The sequence below is a fragment of the Haliotis cracherodii genome, unplaced genomic scaffold (genome assembly GCF_022045235.1).
Source record: "Haliotis cracherodii isolate W230 unplaced genomic scaffold, xgHalCrac1.p SCAF_3, whole genome shotgun sequence".
NCBI lineage: Eukaryota > Metazoa > Mollusca > Gastropoda > Lepetellida > Haliotidae > Haliotis > Haliotis cracherodii.
Genome location: NW_027266286.1, coordinates 44,881,354 through 44,901,971, shown reverse-complemented (window position 1 = coordinate 44,901,971; position 20,618 = coordinate 44,881,354). Strand labels below are relative to the sequence as shown.

The following is a 20,618-nucleotide window of genomic DNA, read 5'->3' as shown; positions in this document are numbered from 1 at the left end:
AGCTTAATGTGGGAGGAAAGTCCAAAGTGATGCAGGTCTCAGACGTTTACCACTTTGGTGAAACCCACGAGCCCAGGTTTGATGCAGACAAACCTAGAAACATAATCGGGGTGAACCGGGATTCGAACCCACAATTATAGGTTTCTGGCATGCCCAAGGGACACAACTCTGCAGAGCGAATTGCAGCACCTTAGACGACTGGGCCACCCATGCCTAGTAATTGATATGGGGTGAAAGAGTATGGTACTAATGACTACAATGAGACATAACATTATTCAAATTCATTGACAGAAACATACAGCAAAAAGGGAGTCAGTACATATGAAACACCTGTTTTTAAAGATATTATGCATTTTCACCAAAACAGAACCATTTGTTAGAGTTACATAAAGGTATATTACAAGACCTCAGGCCTTGATAGAAAAATATTTCCAGAAGAGATAATATGTGTATCTTTCCTTCCACATAACCAGTATTTACTTTCAAATTATCAAACTAAACCAAATTATCTGAAACAAAACTGATCTAAACATAAGACGAACAAAACTGAAAATCCTTTTTCAATGCAGGACACCTCATGTCACGACAGGTAAGTGTTCCACTAAAACAAACCCAGGAATACCGATTCTTGAACTATGTATCTTTGACCAGGCCACCACTCATTCAAACACATGAAAACAACATTGTTTTCATAATGAAAACAAAAACATCCACCAGTATCTGAAAGATAACATTACAATCAACCCAGAAAACCAGGAACATTTCCCAAGGTAGAAACCCAAATAACATGCACGTACATCCTTTAAATAACCACTTTTTAAACTTTTCTTGAACTTACCTGACTTAACAGCCCACAAAGTAGCCTCAGTAGTGATATTCACTGCCATCTATCACGATTTCCAAGAACCAACTGTCGAGAGATCCAAGAAAATACGAAAGTAGCGACTGACTGCGAGCCTGCTAAACTCCGCTCACAAAATCAATCTGAGAGTATGTAGGGAGAAGCGCCATGACCACGTCGGCTTTACCAAGTTTTAATGATCACTGTTTCCTTGCGCCGCACATGCGTATGAGATGAATTAGGCTCTATAGAGATTTACTCATCTTTTGTCTTCATCCTTCAATGAAATCGGCAGCTAATGGCACCTGATAACTAGATTCTGTACGATATCTGCTTCCCATGTAGTTTGATGTGGGAAAAAATGGGTTGTTGGTACTCATCTTTTAAAAGAATGAACCTGGTTTCCTGGAGACTGGTCTGTGGTTTACTGCGATAAATTGTAAATTGACCCTTGCCATTCTACCCAGATACGTCAAATCTTGAAATTTCACCACTGCCATATTAACCTGGGTAAATAATTTATGTACATTGTGGCCTAGTTGAACGGGAATGTGTTTCACATTGTACAGTCAATGTTTGTGTCACACACACAAGGTGAATTCCTGAGATTTTAAATAAAAAATTAACAATGGCTGGGGAAAAAAGCTCAGGATTTTTCCCTGTGGACAAATTCCCATTCATAATGAAACTGAGTGGTGGGGTTAACATGACAGCTGTTGACAGAGCATCGTCTTGCTTCTATATTCATGTATGTAAATCTAATAAAAATGACAGGGATGTGAAATTAACACTTTGTTCACTACACGTGCCTGTCTCCACGGAGTAAATAGAGAGGCAGTAAACAAACATGTACAAGTCTTGTCTTTGGAAACATCCACGATGTTTCTGATTGTACATAAATGTCATTAGATGGTAGATGGAAGCACCTTTAGATGTCAGTGTTTTATAAGAAGGTAAATACAAAAGGATTGTCAATATCACTGGATCTGTAGTGATCACTTCTTATAAACAGGGATAAACAGATATGTCTTTCTATTTAAACATACACTTGACATATTATAAGGATGAGTTCGGTGTATAAGGAGAGATAATAATATCCTTATCAAGATGGAGTATTATATGCTACAGACTGTAATACAAGAGTTGCAATATGAGTGAGTGAGTGAGTGAGTGAGTGAGTGAGTCTTGGAACAGTATGACAGTTAAATCTAAGTGGATGACAGCGTAAACACTGGTTGTTATATTCATACTTCCATGAACACGAAATAAATTGCTCAATATAAGGTAAATTTTAAATACACACAAATGGAATTATTTAGTCCACAATTTTTTTTCATTTCATGGTTCAAGGAGTTTTGTTATCCATTTTGCTTGGTTTGGTCCAAAAAAATATTTTTGCAATAATATCTTTTTTCATTTGCTATGGCTCAATTGTAAAATGTTATTACTTTTTCAAGCACAGGAACTTTTTAAAATATAGTTTATATATACATATAAGGTTTTATTATTTTGTGGTTTGCAGTGGCCAGGACTACATATAATGCATTGGATCATTTATTAATATTTATAAAAAAGTTAAATACTACTTTCAAATTTTATGATTTTTGAAGTTTTGTTCTTATTTTTTCTTGATGAAAGATTGAGTGGTTGATAAAAAAACATAACTTAAATTATCTTCATTTTACAAATCGATCAACCAAAATACATTGTTGCCTTCGTCACACACAATGGTTTAACTTTACTATCTGGAGTAAGCACTGCACATAGTTGATTATTACATGGCCTTGTTTTCAATAGAACTGGTTATACAGATAACATTTAAAATAATACAGAATGGGGTTCAAAATAACAAGAACAAACCATTTTTTTAAAACGTGTGTTTTTCATTGAACTTCTGAAAGTATGGTCCACAGGGTAATTTAAAACAAAAGAAATATGTTGTTCTGATTGTTTCTTAAAATAATCAAAGCTACTTTCCTTCTTGTATTGATCTGACTTTTTTCATATGGAAATTTATTAACAGGCTTGGCAGGAAGAAAACAAACTATGCTTCGAATGTTAATTATATTTCACGTTTGTGAAACTTCGGATCGGTGGATCCAGAAACATGTTCATAAAAAAATACCCATAATTAGTACAAGTGGTCATATCCTTCAAGGATCAAAAGCATGTTTAAAAGTACACGACTGTACCGCAGTCAACTCCATATTAATTTTTTTGGCCATTTTAAGCTACAGATGTTCGGCACGTAACCAGATGACCCAATAATCCTGCAGAATCAAATAACACAGTCCACTTTTTTCAGTCCAACAGAAAGTAAAATGATTATTCTTTATAAAAACACATTCAGAGTAATTTACTTCCTTCCAAATTCTTAGTGCATTAAGTTAATTCAAGTAAAAAGTGTAAAAAAATACAAACATTTTCTTATGTGCCAGGGGATCCCAACATAAGAAGAACAAAGCGGAACAAAAAACTGTGAGAATTAGATCTCAAGAAGTATTGTCTGGTAGGAGTCACAATAGTTTTAATGCTAACATGGTTTTGTGTACATGGGTCCTTGTGTTACCAGCCAGATGGTGTCCAATTTAACAAAAAACAAGCAATTAATGATTCCAAGGAACAACTGGTTGGTATACAATACATCATGTTCTTTTTCCCCCAGGACATACACAATACATTTGGGTTTCAGAAATAAAGTGAGAGAGTGATTATATACCACTAAAAAACCGTTAAAGAACACCAATTCTTTCATATGGTGTGGGAGTTTAGGGATGTTTTTGTTTCACTGGGTCTGTATAGTGTCATTACAATTGATCATACTATGATACAGCGCTATTTTCTATGAACCATTGGCAAAACGTATCTGACAAGCTGATATATCAATAGTTGATATCGATTCTGCACTTAGTTATTTATAATATCAATATCAGTATCAAAACTACTATTAATAATTTACTTTTCCAAACAATAGGTGTTGCTTAACAGGCCACATGTGTGAGTCTTCAGTAAATATTGATTAATTACATCAGTTTAATCACTAGAATTCGTCTAATCTAGGTCATAGTGGGTATGATGATGATGATGATGATGATGATGATGATGATTAGGGCTGGAACAAGTCCAAAATTTACTACCCGGGTACCCGACCCCCTACTACCCAACTCTACCCGAGTACCCACTGCAAGTCGCAAGAGTAGGGAACAAAATGTCTGATTGGGAATTGTTTTACCGCAGCCCTGTCTAAAACTATTTAGATATATGTGCCAAACAATCAGATCATGCGTTGACTGAAGCTTTATCTTTACTCAAACATTTACAAGTCAAAGGGAATGTGTGCATCGTCAGAAAGAAATGCGAACATAAGCGACTTGTAGTGTAACCACTGAGCTATAGTAAGTTTTTGTCATCAAACAATATATCATGTGTCTAACCACGGGTCCGGGTAGTCCTGTGGGTACCCGGGTCCTACTCAGGACCCACCCGACCCGAGTACCCGTCCCAGCCCTAATGATGATGATGATGATGAAGATGAAGATGATGAAGATGATGAAGATGATGAAAATGAAGATGTAGATGATGAAGATGAAGATGATGAAGATGATGATGAAGAAGATGATGAAGATGAAGATGATGATGATGACTGGGCTACCCTGTATGCTATTGTTGGGACTGTAGTTTACTCAGTGTCCTTGCATCTCAATTGTCAATAAGGGTAAGCAAAATGGGGTTTAAGGTTTCATTCAAGATTATTGATATATTTAGCAACATGCATGCACACATGCATGTGGCTGCTTGTACTAATCTGGACTTAGACCAGTCCTATAATCCTCATTTCATCCCCTCCATGCTGCACACCATATATGGTAACAACAAGTACCCTCTTTTAACATCGTGGTTTAATGCAGCCGGGAATCAAACCACCAACTTTTCCCAGTCTGGACAGACACTCTACCCACTAGTCCACTATCTCATTTGTGTGTTAAGAACCAGATTATTGATAACAATAATTGCTAATAATAATAAAGCTTATATTTAATGTAACGTTACATACACTGCTACAACAAATAATAATTCCATGTCCTCCAAAGTTCTACTAGTTTCCTTTCTAGTGAGTTGAGTTTAATGCCGCTTTTAACATTATTCCAGTTATATCACGGCGTATCAGCTTAATGTGGGAGGAAAGCCCGAAGTGATGCAGGTCTCAGACGTTTACCACTTCGGTGAAACCCACAAGCACGGGTATGGTGCTTACAAACCTAGAAACATAATCGGGGCGAACCGGGATTCGAACCCACAATCATAGGTTTCTGGCGTGCCCAAGGGACGCAACTCTGCACAGGGAATCGTGGCACCTTAGACGACTGGGCCATCCGAGCCCCCCAGTTTCTTTTCTAGGATAAATCTTGTCACTTAAAGACTTTGTATGATAAGCTGGTTAAATATTTTATTTACACATCTACAACAAATATTCATTCCAACTTTGCAAAACTGCCAGTTGCTTGTTTCTTATATTTAGCTACAACACTAAGTATGTGAGGGTGAAACTTGATTTTTTTTATAATTTGAAATCATTCATTAATCATTCTTGGAATCAACAGAAATATCAGCAGAGTCACGAACATGCTTTCCCATGCACTTTCCCACAAACAACATCCTTAATGCATTGATAAATAAGGATAACGTTGAGTGGAAGTGGAATTGTTTTATTTTGAAATCATTGATTAATCATTTTTTAAATCATTGATTAATCATTTTTTAAATCAACAGAAATATGAATATTGTCAGGAACATGTGCTGCCATACTAACCAGATATTTTTAAAAAAAGCAATTCATGTCCAGTGTTTAGATCAGGCAGTCTACGTGTCAGAAAGCAAGAATCCATCCTTCAGTTACAGGTCTCAAACAGTCATCCCTGTCACTGATCCGTGTCACTTCCCCGACAGAACCAGCGTCAAATGTTCTCAGCCTTTGTCTGAACACACCTATACAATCTAAACACTAAGTTGTATGTGTCAATCAATGGTGTCTATTGATGTGGACAATGTAAAGTAATGAGAATATTTGTAATCCCAAGGACACTGGATGTTGACACAGGGATGGAGTTTACACAATACCACCTACAGCAGCTCCTATGCACATTAAACAAAGATGTTATACATGACAAGTTGTTGCTTCAGTTGGTATTGAAAGTGATAAAATGTATAAATTCTCCTAGAGTGACACTAATGATAAAATGTACAGGTAAACCCACTTTTCTACAGTGACACTAATGATAAAATGTATAAATTCTCCTAGAGTGACACTATGATAAAATGTACAGGTAAACCCACTTTTCTACAGTGACACTAATGATAAAATGTATAAATTCTCCTAGAGTGACACTATGATAAAATGTACAGGTAAACCCACTTTTCTACAGTGACACTAATGATAAAATGTATAAATTCTCCTAGAGTGACACTATGATAAAATGTACAGGTAAACCCACTTTTCTACAGTGACACTAATGATAAAATGTATAAATTCTCAGAGAGTGACTCTATGGTAAAATGTTCAGGTAAACCCACTTTCTTAGAATGACACCATGATAAAATGTACAGGCAAGCCCTTTTTCCTAGAGTGACGCTATTGATAAAATGTACAGGTAAATCCAATTTCCTGGAATGACACTAATGATAAAATGTACAAGCAAATCCATTTTCCTAGAGTGACACTATGATAAAATGTACACTACTGATAAAGTGTACAGGTAAACCCATTTTCCTACAGTGACACTAATGATAAGATGTACATGTAAACCCACTTTCCTAGAGTGACACTAATGAAAAAAAGTAAAAATAAACCCACTTTCCTGGACTGATGATGAAATATTTGACAACACTTTCAGGGGCAACACTGTCCATGAAATATAAAGTTCAACCCACGTACCTTCCCAAGTGTAGTAGATAGTGATTTGAGATTTACCACACAGAATTTCAGTACAAGCACATCAAACAGTTTAATGTGGGAGGAAATTAGTGACGTAGGTCATAAACATTTATTAATTACCACTTTGATGAAATCCCAGTGAATGGCAAAGGATCATAATCAAAATTGATGCTGAAATACAACTAATCCCACAGTGATGATGAAATCCACAGCTACAAGCCCACATCCTTCAAACAAGGAAGTGACTGAAAATCATATGACGTCCAGAACATGTTTCTTTTTATCATAACTGATATTGATACACGTCTGTTCCAGATTTAGCACACGTAATGCCTAATAGGTCCTCAAGGAATTCCATTATGATACAGACACAAAAGATAAGAATAATCTTCAAGCTCTCATATCTGTCAAATCTGTCTTCATACAGCAGCACATGGTGGGGAGATCTAAGATGAAGCAGTATTTTCTGAGGGCTGACTGGCTGAGATGCAAAACACAACATGATAAGTTTAGCTTCCTGTCCAGGACTTCCTGGCAACACAGCGAGGAAACAGTGGCGATATATTGGATAATAAAAACATCTATTATTTTTCTACCAAGGACTATGTATTTTGGATGCAAGGCCTGGACATTTTTTACACACATTTTCTTGTTCAATGTGCCATGAAGTAGGACGAGAAATGAACAAGAAGAAGACTGTGTCAGGTATCATTTGAGTTTAATGTTCTATAAAATAAATAATTAAAAATAATAAAATAATATAAAATCATATTTTCATTCAAACAAAGCTTCATTAATTTATGTGTCTATTTGATTTAAAATTAAGTAATTGGGTTTGTCCATGAAATAAAAATAAAGCGGTATGCCAAATATTTCATTATGTTTACGTCTGAGGGCCCAGTTCCACAAAGTGATCTTAGCCTTACTTGGGGGTGATCAGTCAAATAGTTATTTCCCCTTCGCTATTGACCTATTTTTGACATTTTACTAATCACTGAACTAAATATGTGAGCAAAAATATATTCTCCAAGATTTGATTTTATTCAAATTTATTTGTATAATTTAGTTGTGGTAGATCAATAGGCAAAGCTAGTAAATAAAAGTATGTTTTTTATAATATTTGAAAAAGGTCATCGACATGAACAATAGTTTTCATAGACATGTTCAGCTTGCAAGAGTGATTCTGTATATATTTATTTAAATATATATATCTTTTATGAATTCATGATTTGGATCTTTTTATTTGTGCATGAGTACTGATAATGAATACAATTATTTATCTGTCAAAAACAATAGCTATACATGTACATGTTGACCTTGCAAGACTGATGTCTATATATATATTTACATATATTACTTAATGAATTCATGATTTGGATATTTTATTTGGTATTGAGTATTGATAATGAATACAAATATTCATCTGTATAAAATTTCTTATCTATACAAGACACAGTTACCAGTACATTTATAAGTCTTAAGTCTTTCATTTCTTACTCATTCTGGAAACTTAACTTCAGGATCAGGCGATTCTTTCACATTACTACAGTTAGTCGGTCATGGCATGATGAAGTGACTGTAGTAATGTGAAAGAATCATATGGTCCTTAACTTCTGTTGACTGGTATATAAATAGTTTGGTAGTTGGTGTGAGGGAGAGAGACATGATGACAGTCATGAAGTTAAAGTCACTCTGTGGATCCGGGATCCTTGCTTAACTAAATAATGATGATGTCTTGGAAGTTCAAGTTTGATATTATGGGAAAATAAATGTGTAGAAAGGACTTTTAAAAAGATCACCTATGTTGAAATGTAGAATTGGAATTATTTGCTACAAGAACATGTAGACTACATCATTCCCCAGTTATTAATGACAAATGGCACAGTTTGGTTTGGTTTGGTTTGTTGTTTAATGCCGCACTCAGCAATATTCCAGCTATATGACAGCGGTCTGTAAATAATCGAGTCTGGACCAGACAATCAAGTGATTGATATTATGAGCATCGATCCATGCAATTGGGATACGATGACATACATCAACCAAGTCAGCGAGCCTGACCACCTGATCCTGTTAGTTGCCTCTTACAAGCATAGACTCCTTTTGCGGCAAGCATGAGTTGCTGAAGACCTATTCTACCCCTGATCTTCATGGGTCAAATGGCACAGTGAAATGCTCACGCTGTAGGACATTATGCAATACCTTCAGATGGAGACATATTCACAGATCACCTGATGCTTCTCAGTAATCACTATCTGACTGACCCAGGGTGTCGTCTGGTGCTCATGGGATTAATTACATCCAGTTCTACAAGTCTATCAAGTTCTTGTTTGAGCCTAGGGTACACGGATAAAGGAAACATGTACATTCAGCATCACTTCGGGATTCAGCATCACTTTGGGATTCAGCATCACTTTGGGATTCAGCAACACTTCGGGATTCAGCATCACTTTGGGATTCAGCATCACTTTGGGATTCAGCATCACTTTGGGATTCAGCATCACTTCGGGTTTCACATTTGGATCAGTGTGTAAGTATACTTGATCCTCGAAGGTACCAATTCTTCATATCATAATCCTCAAATAAAACAGAGTACTTGTCAACAACAGAGACAGTGGCCATGTGATCCACCACATCATTGTTGACAGCAACAATGTTTGTCTATTCTGCAACGTTGAGATTGAGTAAGAGAGTGTAATCTTCACTCACAATTACGATTTCGACAAAGTACATCTTCCTTATCTCAGGGATGTTGACAGAAAGCCAACAGGTGTTTTCTGCTTGAAGATGAGACTTGTTTCATATTTTCAACAGGGTACAATTTCACAATTGTTGGCAAGACAGCATCTAGGTAAAATGTTAATATTGCAGCCATTGTCACCTTGGAATATCATATTAACCCACTTACACTTCAACTTTATTTCCTTAGCCTTGTCATATTTCACAGAGTTCATATCAACAATGCTTTTCCGTTCGTCTGACGTATCAGAGTCGTATTGTCCCTGTATTTGGAGGACCCTTTCAGACATTGATGAACAGGTAGGCTTTGGACACTCTATGGCAAAATGACTTCACTGTCCACATGTAGTGTATGCCTTGCCCCACACGGGACAACTTCCTCGCTATGTTTAATTTTGGGATTTGTTGTAATGATTTGGTCATGCACCTGAACCAACTATGGTGACAGTCTCATGATTGAGAGCTTCACTGTGTACTGTGGCATTTTCTGCAGCTTTACAAATATCAACTGCATTAGCACAGGTTAGCTGTCTCTCTTTCAAAAGTGAATGTTGAGTTTTTCTATCCCTAATCTCCCGTCCGATTCTGTCTCTCAAAAGTGTGTCCACACAGATATCACAATAATTGCATGTTTTCACTACTTGGTGTTCTAATATGAGCGGGGAAAATGTACACTCTCTTTCTGATAATGCTTATTGAAGACATAAGTGTCATTGACTTCGCCAATAGCAAACCTGTCAAATTTGGCAATAATTTCATCATTTGTTCGATTCTGATCATCACACTCGAAATGAAAACCATTGTAGATATTCACTGCAGTGTTCCAAACACAATTAAGAAATAGTGCAATTTGATAAGGCTGATCATATGTGTTCAGGTGATTCAATATGACAAAGTTATTCCATTTGTGCTTTAATAACTTTCAGTTCTCAGTGATACTGGAACCCTCTAGTATAAAAGGCGCAGACAAAACCAGGAGGTGCTTACTATCAGTAGTGAGAGAGAAAATGGGATTCTGCTGGCATGCTCCAGTGTCATAATAGAATCAGAGTGACCTTGAGAAGTACATCTTCCCGAGGCAAGGGTGTTAACTGACTATAAAAGTCCAGTTTCCACCCTTGCCAAACTAGGCTGGAATTTCTGAGCTCGATCGCAGCACCACCAGTGGCTATTATGAGTTATGTCCCTTCTATGTACCTTCTATTAACCAATCAGATTCATTCTTTCATATTGCTTCAAACAAAACGGCGGTGCCCAGTCAAGACAATCTGATTGCTAATCAACCTCAATATTGTATTAAAACATGTCTTACACCATGAAATGCATCAAACCACTTCAGCACATTGATTAAAAACATGAAAAGATTTGCAAAATATGTTTCGATGCCCAATTGATGGTACACAAGCTTTGTAAATCCTCGCGCAGCAGTCAACCGAAATCTGAACGTTGAAATCCATGTTTACATACCAAATGTCTAGTTCATTTCGCGATTTTGATTGGACGATACATAGATTTGTTAGTCCAGCCAAAATATAACGCCATAATTCCAGGCTAGTTTGGCATGGGTTGAAACTGGACTTTTAAAGTCAGATGACGCCCTTGCCTCAGGAAGATGGAGAAGGGTCCACACAGCCACCATGTTCGTGTTGTATTTTTTCCAAGAATAACCATAGACAGGTCGACAATAGTGATCTTTACTGAGCAATGGAGGATGCATCAACAGCATCCCATGGGCGTATTCCTTATCACTTGCATTCGGCATACAAATGAGCATCACGCAACAGAAATCAACAAACAATATTTCCTTAAACAGAAGCAGGAATTTAATAGATGGATTTTAATAGATGCCAGGTCTCTGATAGGCACTCAGCCTCCAATACACTGTGTCTAGAAATACAGTCACATGATCCACATGTGAAAACTGAAATAGGTCAATCAGCAGTACATGCAAATAATTACTATTAGGACCCTCGGACCCCTTTAGTGCGTCCTTGGTCCATTCAGACAACCAAAGAGGTCGGGTCCAAGGGTCCTTGTGTTGACATAATAGTGAGTGAGTGAGTTGGATTTAACGCCGCCTTTAACAGTATTCCAGTTATATCACGGCGTGTCAGCTTAATGTTGGAGGAAAGCCCGAAGTGATGCAGGTCTCAGACGTTTACCACTTCGGTGAAACCCACGAGCACGAGTATGGTGCTGACAAACCTAGAAATATAATAGGGGCGAACTGGGATTCAAACCTCCAATCATATGTTTCTTGTGTGCCCAAGGGACGCAACTCTGCACAGCAAGTTGTGGCGCCTCAGACGACTGGGACACCCATGCCCCCTGTTGACATAATAATTTCACCAAGAGTAATCCATTGTTTTATTATTCCTAAATATATTTATAAAGTTGAATATTTCACCTTTTAGTGTTATTGCTGTCCTAGTTATCTAGCATTTAAACGTGATCTTAAGAAAGATCGCAAACCATGTACAGCCTCTTGCAGATGAGTTTTCTTACCAGAGACAAGTCAGTAATCGAGGCCTGTTTTCTGTTGTAAGGTCATCATTCAAATTTATTGTTTCGTCATGTGATATGAGGATAAAACCAAAAAATTCAAAGAATCTTTAAAGAGGTATATAAATGTGCTGTAGGGTTTACAGACTGATCAGTTGGGAGTTGTAATGAGAATATACAGGTAATGTTGAAATGTGTCAATCAAGACTGTGAACCAATCTGTTCTTGAAGCTAAGACCGGATCTAAAATAGAAGCTGGATCGGATTTGTTTGTGTGTTTGTAGTTTGAAGCTGCACTCAGTAATATTCCAGCGATACAACGGTGGTCTGTAAATAATCAACTCTGGAACAGACCCTCCAATGATTGATATCATCGATCCTAGCAATTGGGGGGCGGTCGGGTAGCCTAGTGGTTAAAGCGTTAGCTCGTCATGCCGAAGACCCGGGTTCGATTCCCGACATGGGTACAATGTGTGAAGCCCATTTCTGGTGTCCCCCGCCGTGATATTGCTGGAATATTGCTAAAAGCGGTGTAAAACCATCGTCACTCACTCACTCCTAGCAATTGGGATACGATGACATTAATCAACCAAGTCACCAGCCTGACCAGCCGGTCCCATTAGTCAACTCTTAGGACACGCATAGTCGCCTTTTATAGCAAGCATGGGTGTATGAAGACCTATTCTAACTCAGATCTTCGCACGTGAGCTGGATCTGAAATAGAGGCCATATCTCAAAAAGAGACCAAATCTCAAATAAAAGCTAGATCTCAAACAGATGCTGCAGGCTTCAATAAATGCTTGTTAAGCCAGACTGAGTAAGTAATTGTTTTACACAGCTTTTAGCACTATTCCAGCAATATGGGAGGAGACACCTTAAAAAGGGTTTTACACATCGTACCCATGCGGAGACTCGTACCCAATGTGATGAAGAAAAAAACAAACAAATGTTAACCATACAGCTACACATCTGTCTGGGTCATGTCAGATAAAATACACACCATCTGTCATTCACTTAAAACGTTAGCTATGGCTCCTTAAAGAGACAATCTAGCCCCACTGTCCGCTGGCCATTTTCAGTCCAGACACTGTAATTGGTGTCCGGTGTGAAACTGACACCTTGTCTCTATGTTAATCACGGCAATCATCCACTGATATAGAACATCATAAAAATTGTGTTAGCACAAGACAGACGAAATGGTATTTGAATGCATCAAATAAATATACAGATATGTAATGAGAATAAGGTATTTCTAGCTTAAAAGTTTTATTTCACTGATTTGGAAATAAAAGTGATATTTGCTGGAATGGCTTCTGACTTAAGCTAATTATGATAGCAAATGTTCCTAATGAAATGAAAATAGAAATGTCACTTTCATTAAATTGGTTGTTAAATTGAAAGCCATTGAAGTAGAGACAATTCTTATATTAAGGCCATGCTTTTTTAATTTTATGTTCGACAGATTTATTCATACATTTATTCTCCATACAGGGTCGATCGAAATAAAAATAAGAATAAATAGCTGTGTCATTTATGTATTGACTTATTTATTTATTGATATGAAAGTCATTCTGCCATGGAGTTAAAATTGCAGGTGGCCTCTTGAATTACTGACAGTGATGAAGACATGGAATTTATATATAACATGTTTTATTGTATAAAAGGGTCTTTATTACTAGCGGGAATAAATATTTTTATGTTTAATTGTTTTCTGAACTGGCTGCTTTTCAGAAGGGGTGATGGGATCATGAAACGAAAAAGACAAAATGTGTGGCCTAAGGAATGACAAGAATTGTACTTCACATTGCATGCAATAATATCCTGTAGGAACTCCATAGTTTATGAGGCGGAGTAGTGTCCCTTCAAGAGGTTACACAAACATGGCTGCCACTTCCTTAATTGCTGCCAATATCCATCCTACAAGGTTAAAAACTATAATAAAAGACTACATATTGCAACAGTAAGAGACAAAGAAAGACATGTTTACATTTGGGTTACTACCTTCCAGAGATCAGAATTGTTGCTCACTGATCAAGAATGCAAAATATTGATCTTTAAAGGGACAGTACGTCAATGGTTCTGTGTGTTTTTAAATTATGCTTGAAATAATTTCTGAGTGTGACGCACATGCCTGATTCAGTTCTCAAATAAAAACAGTAGAGCTCCGCACAATGACGCCAACAACTCAAGCACTGCACAGAGTTGTTTTAATAGAGGCAAATTGGAGAGAAAGTTTGTGTTTTTCTTACGGACGGGATACAAAATACTACTTGAAAGCTTGATTAGATTAGTTAGTTTGTTGTTTAACGCCGCACTCAGCAATATTCAAGCTATATGACAGTGGTCTGTAAATAATCAAGACTGGACCAGACAATCCAGTGATTGACATCATGAGCATCGATCCGCACAATTGGGATACGATGACATGTATCAAGCAAGTCGGTGAGCCTGATCCACCCAATCCCGTTAGTCGCCTCTTACGACAAGCATAGTCACCTTTTATGGCAAGCATGGGTTGCTGAAGACCTGTTCCCCCCCCCAGATCTTCATGGGTCGAAATAACCAAGTGAACCAAGTAGCTTCATCATCAGAAATCGCTAATAAAAGAATGTCTTCATCCAATGAAGCATAACTATGAGCTTTTCTTTCAAGTCTGTTTGGAAGAGTAGTGATAAAATCTCTACATAATGAAAATGTACAACACACCAAATTAGCAATTAGCCTCTCTAAAATGATTGCTTTGGCAACACAGGACCGGTACCCAAACACAATGAAAGAATTAGTGTGAATTATGTAGCTCTCAGACAGTTATAAATAGAGTCGTGATCGGCACGACACCATCAAAGATATTACTGAAGAAAAGTCCATGAATTATTTGGGAGAAATGGAATTGTCTGCCATGTTTATCTAATCCTAGTACAAAGACTGGGTATGAGAAACACCTACAAAAAATGTGAGTTTGATATACCGTTCATCTTGGAAAGGTTGCATATGAATATGTTGGATTAACGAGTATGTCGGATAAACAAAATTAAGTGGAGTCAACGTTTAAAAAGCATAGTCTGGAATTAAAATCGCCAGTTTGAAACGGATGTCGCAAAGTTCATAGTTGGTGAAAGGTCGTTCTGATGTGGTAGCGGTAGCAGGAACTTGTATCCGATTTAATGAGAATGAGGTAATCTTAGCATGTGATTAATCCTGTTATCTTTATTTGAAGCATTAATTGTTTATTGTTAAGAGTATCTCTGCAGCCATTGTAATATGCAGCTACCACCTGACTCATCTCGGATCAAAACACAGGGATGTCTACTCAGATGACCACGTAGTACGCTGATCACCGTCAGATTAACAAGACTGATTTATGAGTGAATACGGTAATTCGTTGCAAATTAGGTGTGTCGGAGTTGGAGTGTGAGACTGTCGGATTAACGGGTCGAAATAGCACTGATTTAATTAGTTCCCATCATAAGTGTCGAATAAAGCCGACTGTCGGATTAACAAGTGTCGGATTAACGGGACTTGACTGTCTTATGATTTATATAGCTATCATTGAGGAACAAAGTGAATGTCAAATAACACAGTGGGAGTAACAAACTTACATCTAGTCTCTGAAAAGAAAATATTTTACCGAAAAAAATTAAATTATCATGATAAAATATAATATAAGGAGCTTGAGACTCTTCATTTTGATAAACTGCAGTAATCTAGACTTGCCAAGTATTATAGTCTTGCATGGATGTATTGGATACATTTGTTTTAGGTTCTGCATGATGGACTAGGGTGAGTGAGTGAGTGACTCACAGTTATACCCTGTGAGCCAGTGAGTGATGTAGTGAATGAGTAAAGTTTCCTTATTAGACAACATTACAACAAATGAAAAAACATGAGTGTCATACCCATATGGAGAAACAAACAACTGATTGCTGATGACAAGCACACACAGACACCACATGGCTGTACCATCCAAACACTATGTTAGCTGTTATTTTCATGAGGAATCTCATTGAACAAAGACAGATATTTTCTGTCCTGATTGTCTGTTTGCAGATCTTGTTGGGTTAAGACACACTAATTGGCAAATCTGAAAGTCGTGAAGTGAAATAGGGTTTAACATTGTGTTATTGTACTTATATGAAAGTGTTTGTGTGTGTGTATGTGTGTGTGTGTGTGTGTGTTGCATGTTGTGTGTTGCACGCTGTGTGTTGCGTGTTGAGTGAGATATACTACTCAAAAGAAGTTAAGGATCACCCAATTCTTTCATATTGGTAATGTTAATCTGTCATGGCATATGTAATATGAAAGAATCAGGTGACCCTTAACTTCTTTTGAGTAGTATACATGTACCATATGTCACAGTTGAACATGAACAACCCATTTATGACTCATTTTTTTTATCCCCTTAATGCCAAGCGCCAGACAGGGAAACAAGTGGCATCGTTTCAACTGTTTTTGTATGACGCAACCATGTGATCACCACCGACCTTCTGCTCTCTCGGGGCACTCCTTATCCACAACAACACAGAGGCAGTCGTAAGTCTGATAGTCAAGGCAAGCTTCTGTTATCATATGTGATGCATATCATGAATAATATGCATAAATAATTACAGGTATGCCGCTTGGTTCAATGGTGAGAGAGACAACACAATATCAGAATAATAAGAGCAGAGTTTTACTGCCATCATATATGAAAAAACTTTGTACACCACCAACAAAGTGCCAGGTCAAACACTGAAGTGTCACACACATCATGCTGGTCGGGGTGGTGCCCCGCAGCCCCGCAGCCCCAAACACCCGAGTGAGACCTGGGACCGTATTCATAAAGATTCTCTGAATTTTCTAAAGGATACTCTTAACTTGCCAAGAAATTCCAACCCAAGCAAAGAGTTACACTAAGGGACTGACCACTGGATATTCTGGGGGCCTGGAGTTTTATTGAAAAAAATAGCTTGTTGCTGAAAATTCTTGAAAAAAATAATAATGCTTCAGACCTTTGAAAAAAGAAGAAATTGCCTGTCAAAAAAATTACATTGTTGCAAGGTGTTTTTCTTCAAATAAAAATCAGGCTCAAAGTGTTAAATATAAAATATCTAATATGGATAAAACATCCCAGACCCACCCACTCATAGATATTTACGAATACAGCCCTTGACCTTAATTTCTCTGTGTCTCTCCATCTCAATGTTTGTATCGCCATTAAGACAACATGGCAACTGGTTAATGTGTTTATTGCATCAGTTATAGTACTAAAATCACTTTGTGAAGTCTAACCCTGTTATCTTTAACTGACATCTTATTCCATCAGAGGAACCCATCAGTTGCATTTCCAGGACTGAGTGACGGCTTGAACGATGACAGTGACATCTGCCGGACAGCAACTTTAACTAATCACAATCATCAATCACAATCAACTAGAGGGAGGTAACTCTCACATTGCAGCAACTCATCTCAAGGACATATGAACTCGCCGACTTTCACCATTAATTTGCTCAATTTGTATGTACATTAAGAAGCAAGCACTAAATATGTTTCAAATCTTTTAAGACCGTGAAGATCTGGGGTAGAATAGGTCTTCAGAAATCCATCCTAGCCGTAAGAGGCAATTATGTTTGTCATAAGAGGCGACTAACGGGATCAGGTGGTCAGGCTTGCTGACTTAGTTGATGCATGTCATTGTATCCCAATTGCATAGATCGATGGTCATGATGTCAATCACTGGATTGTCTGGTCCAGACTCAATTATTTACAGACTGCCATCATATAGCTTGAATATTGCTGAGTGTGGCGTTAAACAACAAACAAAACAAACAAACAAAGCTTTTGAATTGCAGCAACTCATCTGATTACCTTTGCAGCATGTTTTTTTATTATAAATTTAGATTTTGTCTGTCATTTTCGACAGACATAAATAATTTGAAATCAATCAGAAAAATGTTCTTAAATTTCTTCACTTGCTCTGTTTACCCTCCTTAATTACAGATGCCTTGTGCTCTGACCAGGAATCTCAGATCATTGACAGGTAGTCTCAATCTGCCATTATTAACGCTGACCATCAATCAAGAAAAGGCAAGAAATATCTTCAAGTTCCTTCATTGGATTTCGGCATTGTGTGCCAAAGCCTCATCATGATTAATGGCTGCAGATTGAGTCGGCACAACAGGACAGCCAGAAGATAGCGTATAGCTGGTCAGGTACCGACAACGTTGAAGAGCTCTTACCTGGTAATCACACAGTCAATTTACATGAAGATCTTGTCTAGACCAACAATTGCAAGAGATTTGGCAGACAAGGGACATGGTAATTACTGAAATACATGACTGTCCAATGAGGCATCATATTCCTGACTTCATCAACAGGTTTAAAAAGGGATAAAACATGCAGGGATGATTTCTGTGCGTCATTGCTAATTCTTCGAAATGCAAAAATAGCATCCCACAATTGATAACAGAGATGTACAGCTAAAAAACTGAAAAGCTGCAAAACAACAACATACTCATTGAGTAGGATCAATAATTCAATAGGACTGGAATTATGATATAACGATAGTATTTCTTAAGGCAAGGCTTTTTATATTTTTAGGATTACAGAATTTTCAGCCCAAAGTCAAGGGTTGGAGGAGGGAAAGAAAATAGAATAAAAAAGCCAGAGCTTCATAGGTTACAATATTCAAGGCCTCAGCAAAGCTTTAAGGACATTTCCAAATTGGATGCATCAGGGACAAAAATGGTGTCCGATGCAATTACCTATTTTGACTTGTACCAAATGTTCCTGTGTTTTTTCGGCTGAACAATTGACTTGCCTTTGCATGATTTTGTGATGGGTGACACTGGTGGGGCAGGATACGCTAATCAATTCTCGAACACATGGTATAATCAGATTTGATAGTGATTCATGAACACATGCTCATGATATAGTCGGAATCATACAATTGACTTTGCTTTGGCAGAGATGTCTTATCAATATGGAACGAGTTGTGTCGCTTTGAATTAACATACAACATGTAAATCAATATGTTATGAGCTGGAAATAATTGCAAGAGAAAGGCCCTGGGCAGTGTGACCATCAAAAATAATTACATAACTCGTTTATGAAGCTCGGTTGTTATAGAAACTAGAAAAAAATACTAGATTTCACAATGTTTTGTCCAATGAATCAGATCAAGATTGACATGTAAAATTCTTGTTTTAATCAAAACAAAGAGCAGCTTTGTCCAACACTGAAAACACGCTCCATTTTTTTACATTAAAGGCTAGATATCAAAACTAACTTTTTTGTTTTACCTTTGCCATGGATCGAGTGTATCCACAGCTGGTTAATCAATACTCTGCATTCTGTGTCCTACACTTGTAAACTTACAAAACCTTTGATATCACATACTGTCATAATAAATAACAATCTCTTTAACATTGGGTCTTTTACTCTGATGCGATGCCGCCTCATGAGAAGACAAGACAAAACCATTCATAGGGGGTTAGGAGAGGTGAACTTTCTAATCGGCAAATCAGCTTCTAAATTCTCAGTCTGAGCAAGTGAAACATTCTTGGTAGCATATCGGATTTCTTTGACAAGCAATAAAACAGTAATAAATAATGACCAGAAATTACCAGCTTTTGACTTCTGGTTAAATCTTGCAATATTTGTTCAATAAGAGTGAGTGAGTGAGTATGGTTTTATGCCGATTTTGGCAATATTCAAGCAATATCAAGGCAGGAACTCCGGAAATGAGCTTCACACATTGTACCCAGGTCTTCAGTGTGACAAGCGACCACTTTGACCGCTAGGCTACCCCACCGCCTGTATTCACACAAGCAGTTAGTTTGCCAGGATATGTAGGGTATCAACATTGATCCTACAGTACATGAACGTAATGAAAAGTTATGACTTAATGTGAAAAATTACCTTACCCTGGAAACAAGTGAGTAAGTGAGTGAGTGAGATGGGTTTTTAGAGCAGCTTCTAACAGTATTCCAGATATATCACGGTGAGTCAAGTTAATGTGGGAGGAAAGTCTAAGGTGATGCTGGTCTTAGATATTTAAATTTCAGTGACACCCATGAACATGGGTATGGTGCTGACAAACCAAGAAAAACAAGTTGAACCAGGATTCGAACCCACAATGTTACATTTCTGGCGTGCCCAAGGGATGCAACTATGCACAACAAATTGCTGCACCTAGGACGACTGTGCCCCTGTGCCCCCATGCCCCCACACCGCAAATGCACTCAGCAATATTCCAGCTATATGACGGCAGTCTGTAAATAATCAACTTAACCTGATCCTATTTCAAAATTTCAAGCCATTTCAAAGTTTGGTGTGTGAAAGTTTAAAATGACTTCAGTAAAATATCCAATGAGGTAGAAACAGTATTAGTTGGTTGGTTGCTTTGTAGTTTAACGCCACACTCAGCAATATTCCAGCACTTTGACGGCGGTCTGTAAATAATCAAGTCTGGAACAGACAAACCAGTGATTAATATCATGAGCATCGATCCACGCAATTGGGATCGATGACATGCATCAACCAAGTCAGTGAGCCTGACCACCGATCCCATTAGTTACCTCTTACGACAAGCATAGTCGCCTATTACGGCAAGCATGGGTTGCTGGAGAC

The 20,618-nt window shown here is 37.5% G+C and overlaps 1 protein-coding gene across 3 annotated transcripts in view; it reads right to left on the bottom strand.

The window, feature by feature from the left end:
- LOC139473564 (synaptotagmin-7-like) overlaps window positions 1-20,618 on the bottom strand; it is a 422,936-nt gene that overhangs the window by 214,815 nt on the left and 187,503 nt on the right. For 2 of the 3 annotated variants that reach the window (XM_071256213.1, XM_071256216.1), the window contains exon 1: window positions 839-927. The exons of the other annotated variant lie outside the window; for it this stretch is intronic. In XM_071256213.1, coding sequence (XP_071112314.1) covers window positions 839-887 — 49 coding nt within the window. In that variant the 5' untranslated portion in view covers window positions 888-927. Of the gene's footprint in view, window positions 1-838; window positions 928-20,618 lie in introns of those variants that run through there. 3 annotated transcript variants of the gene reach the window in all.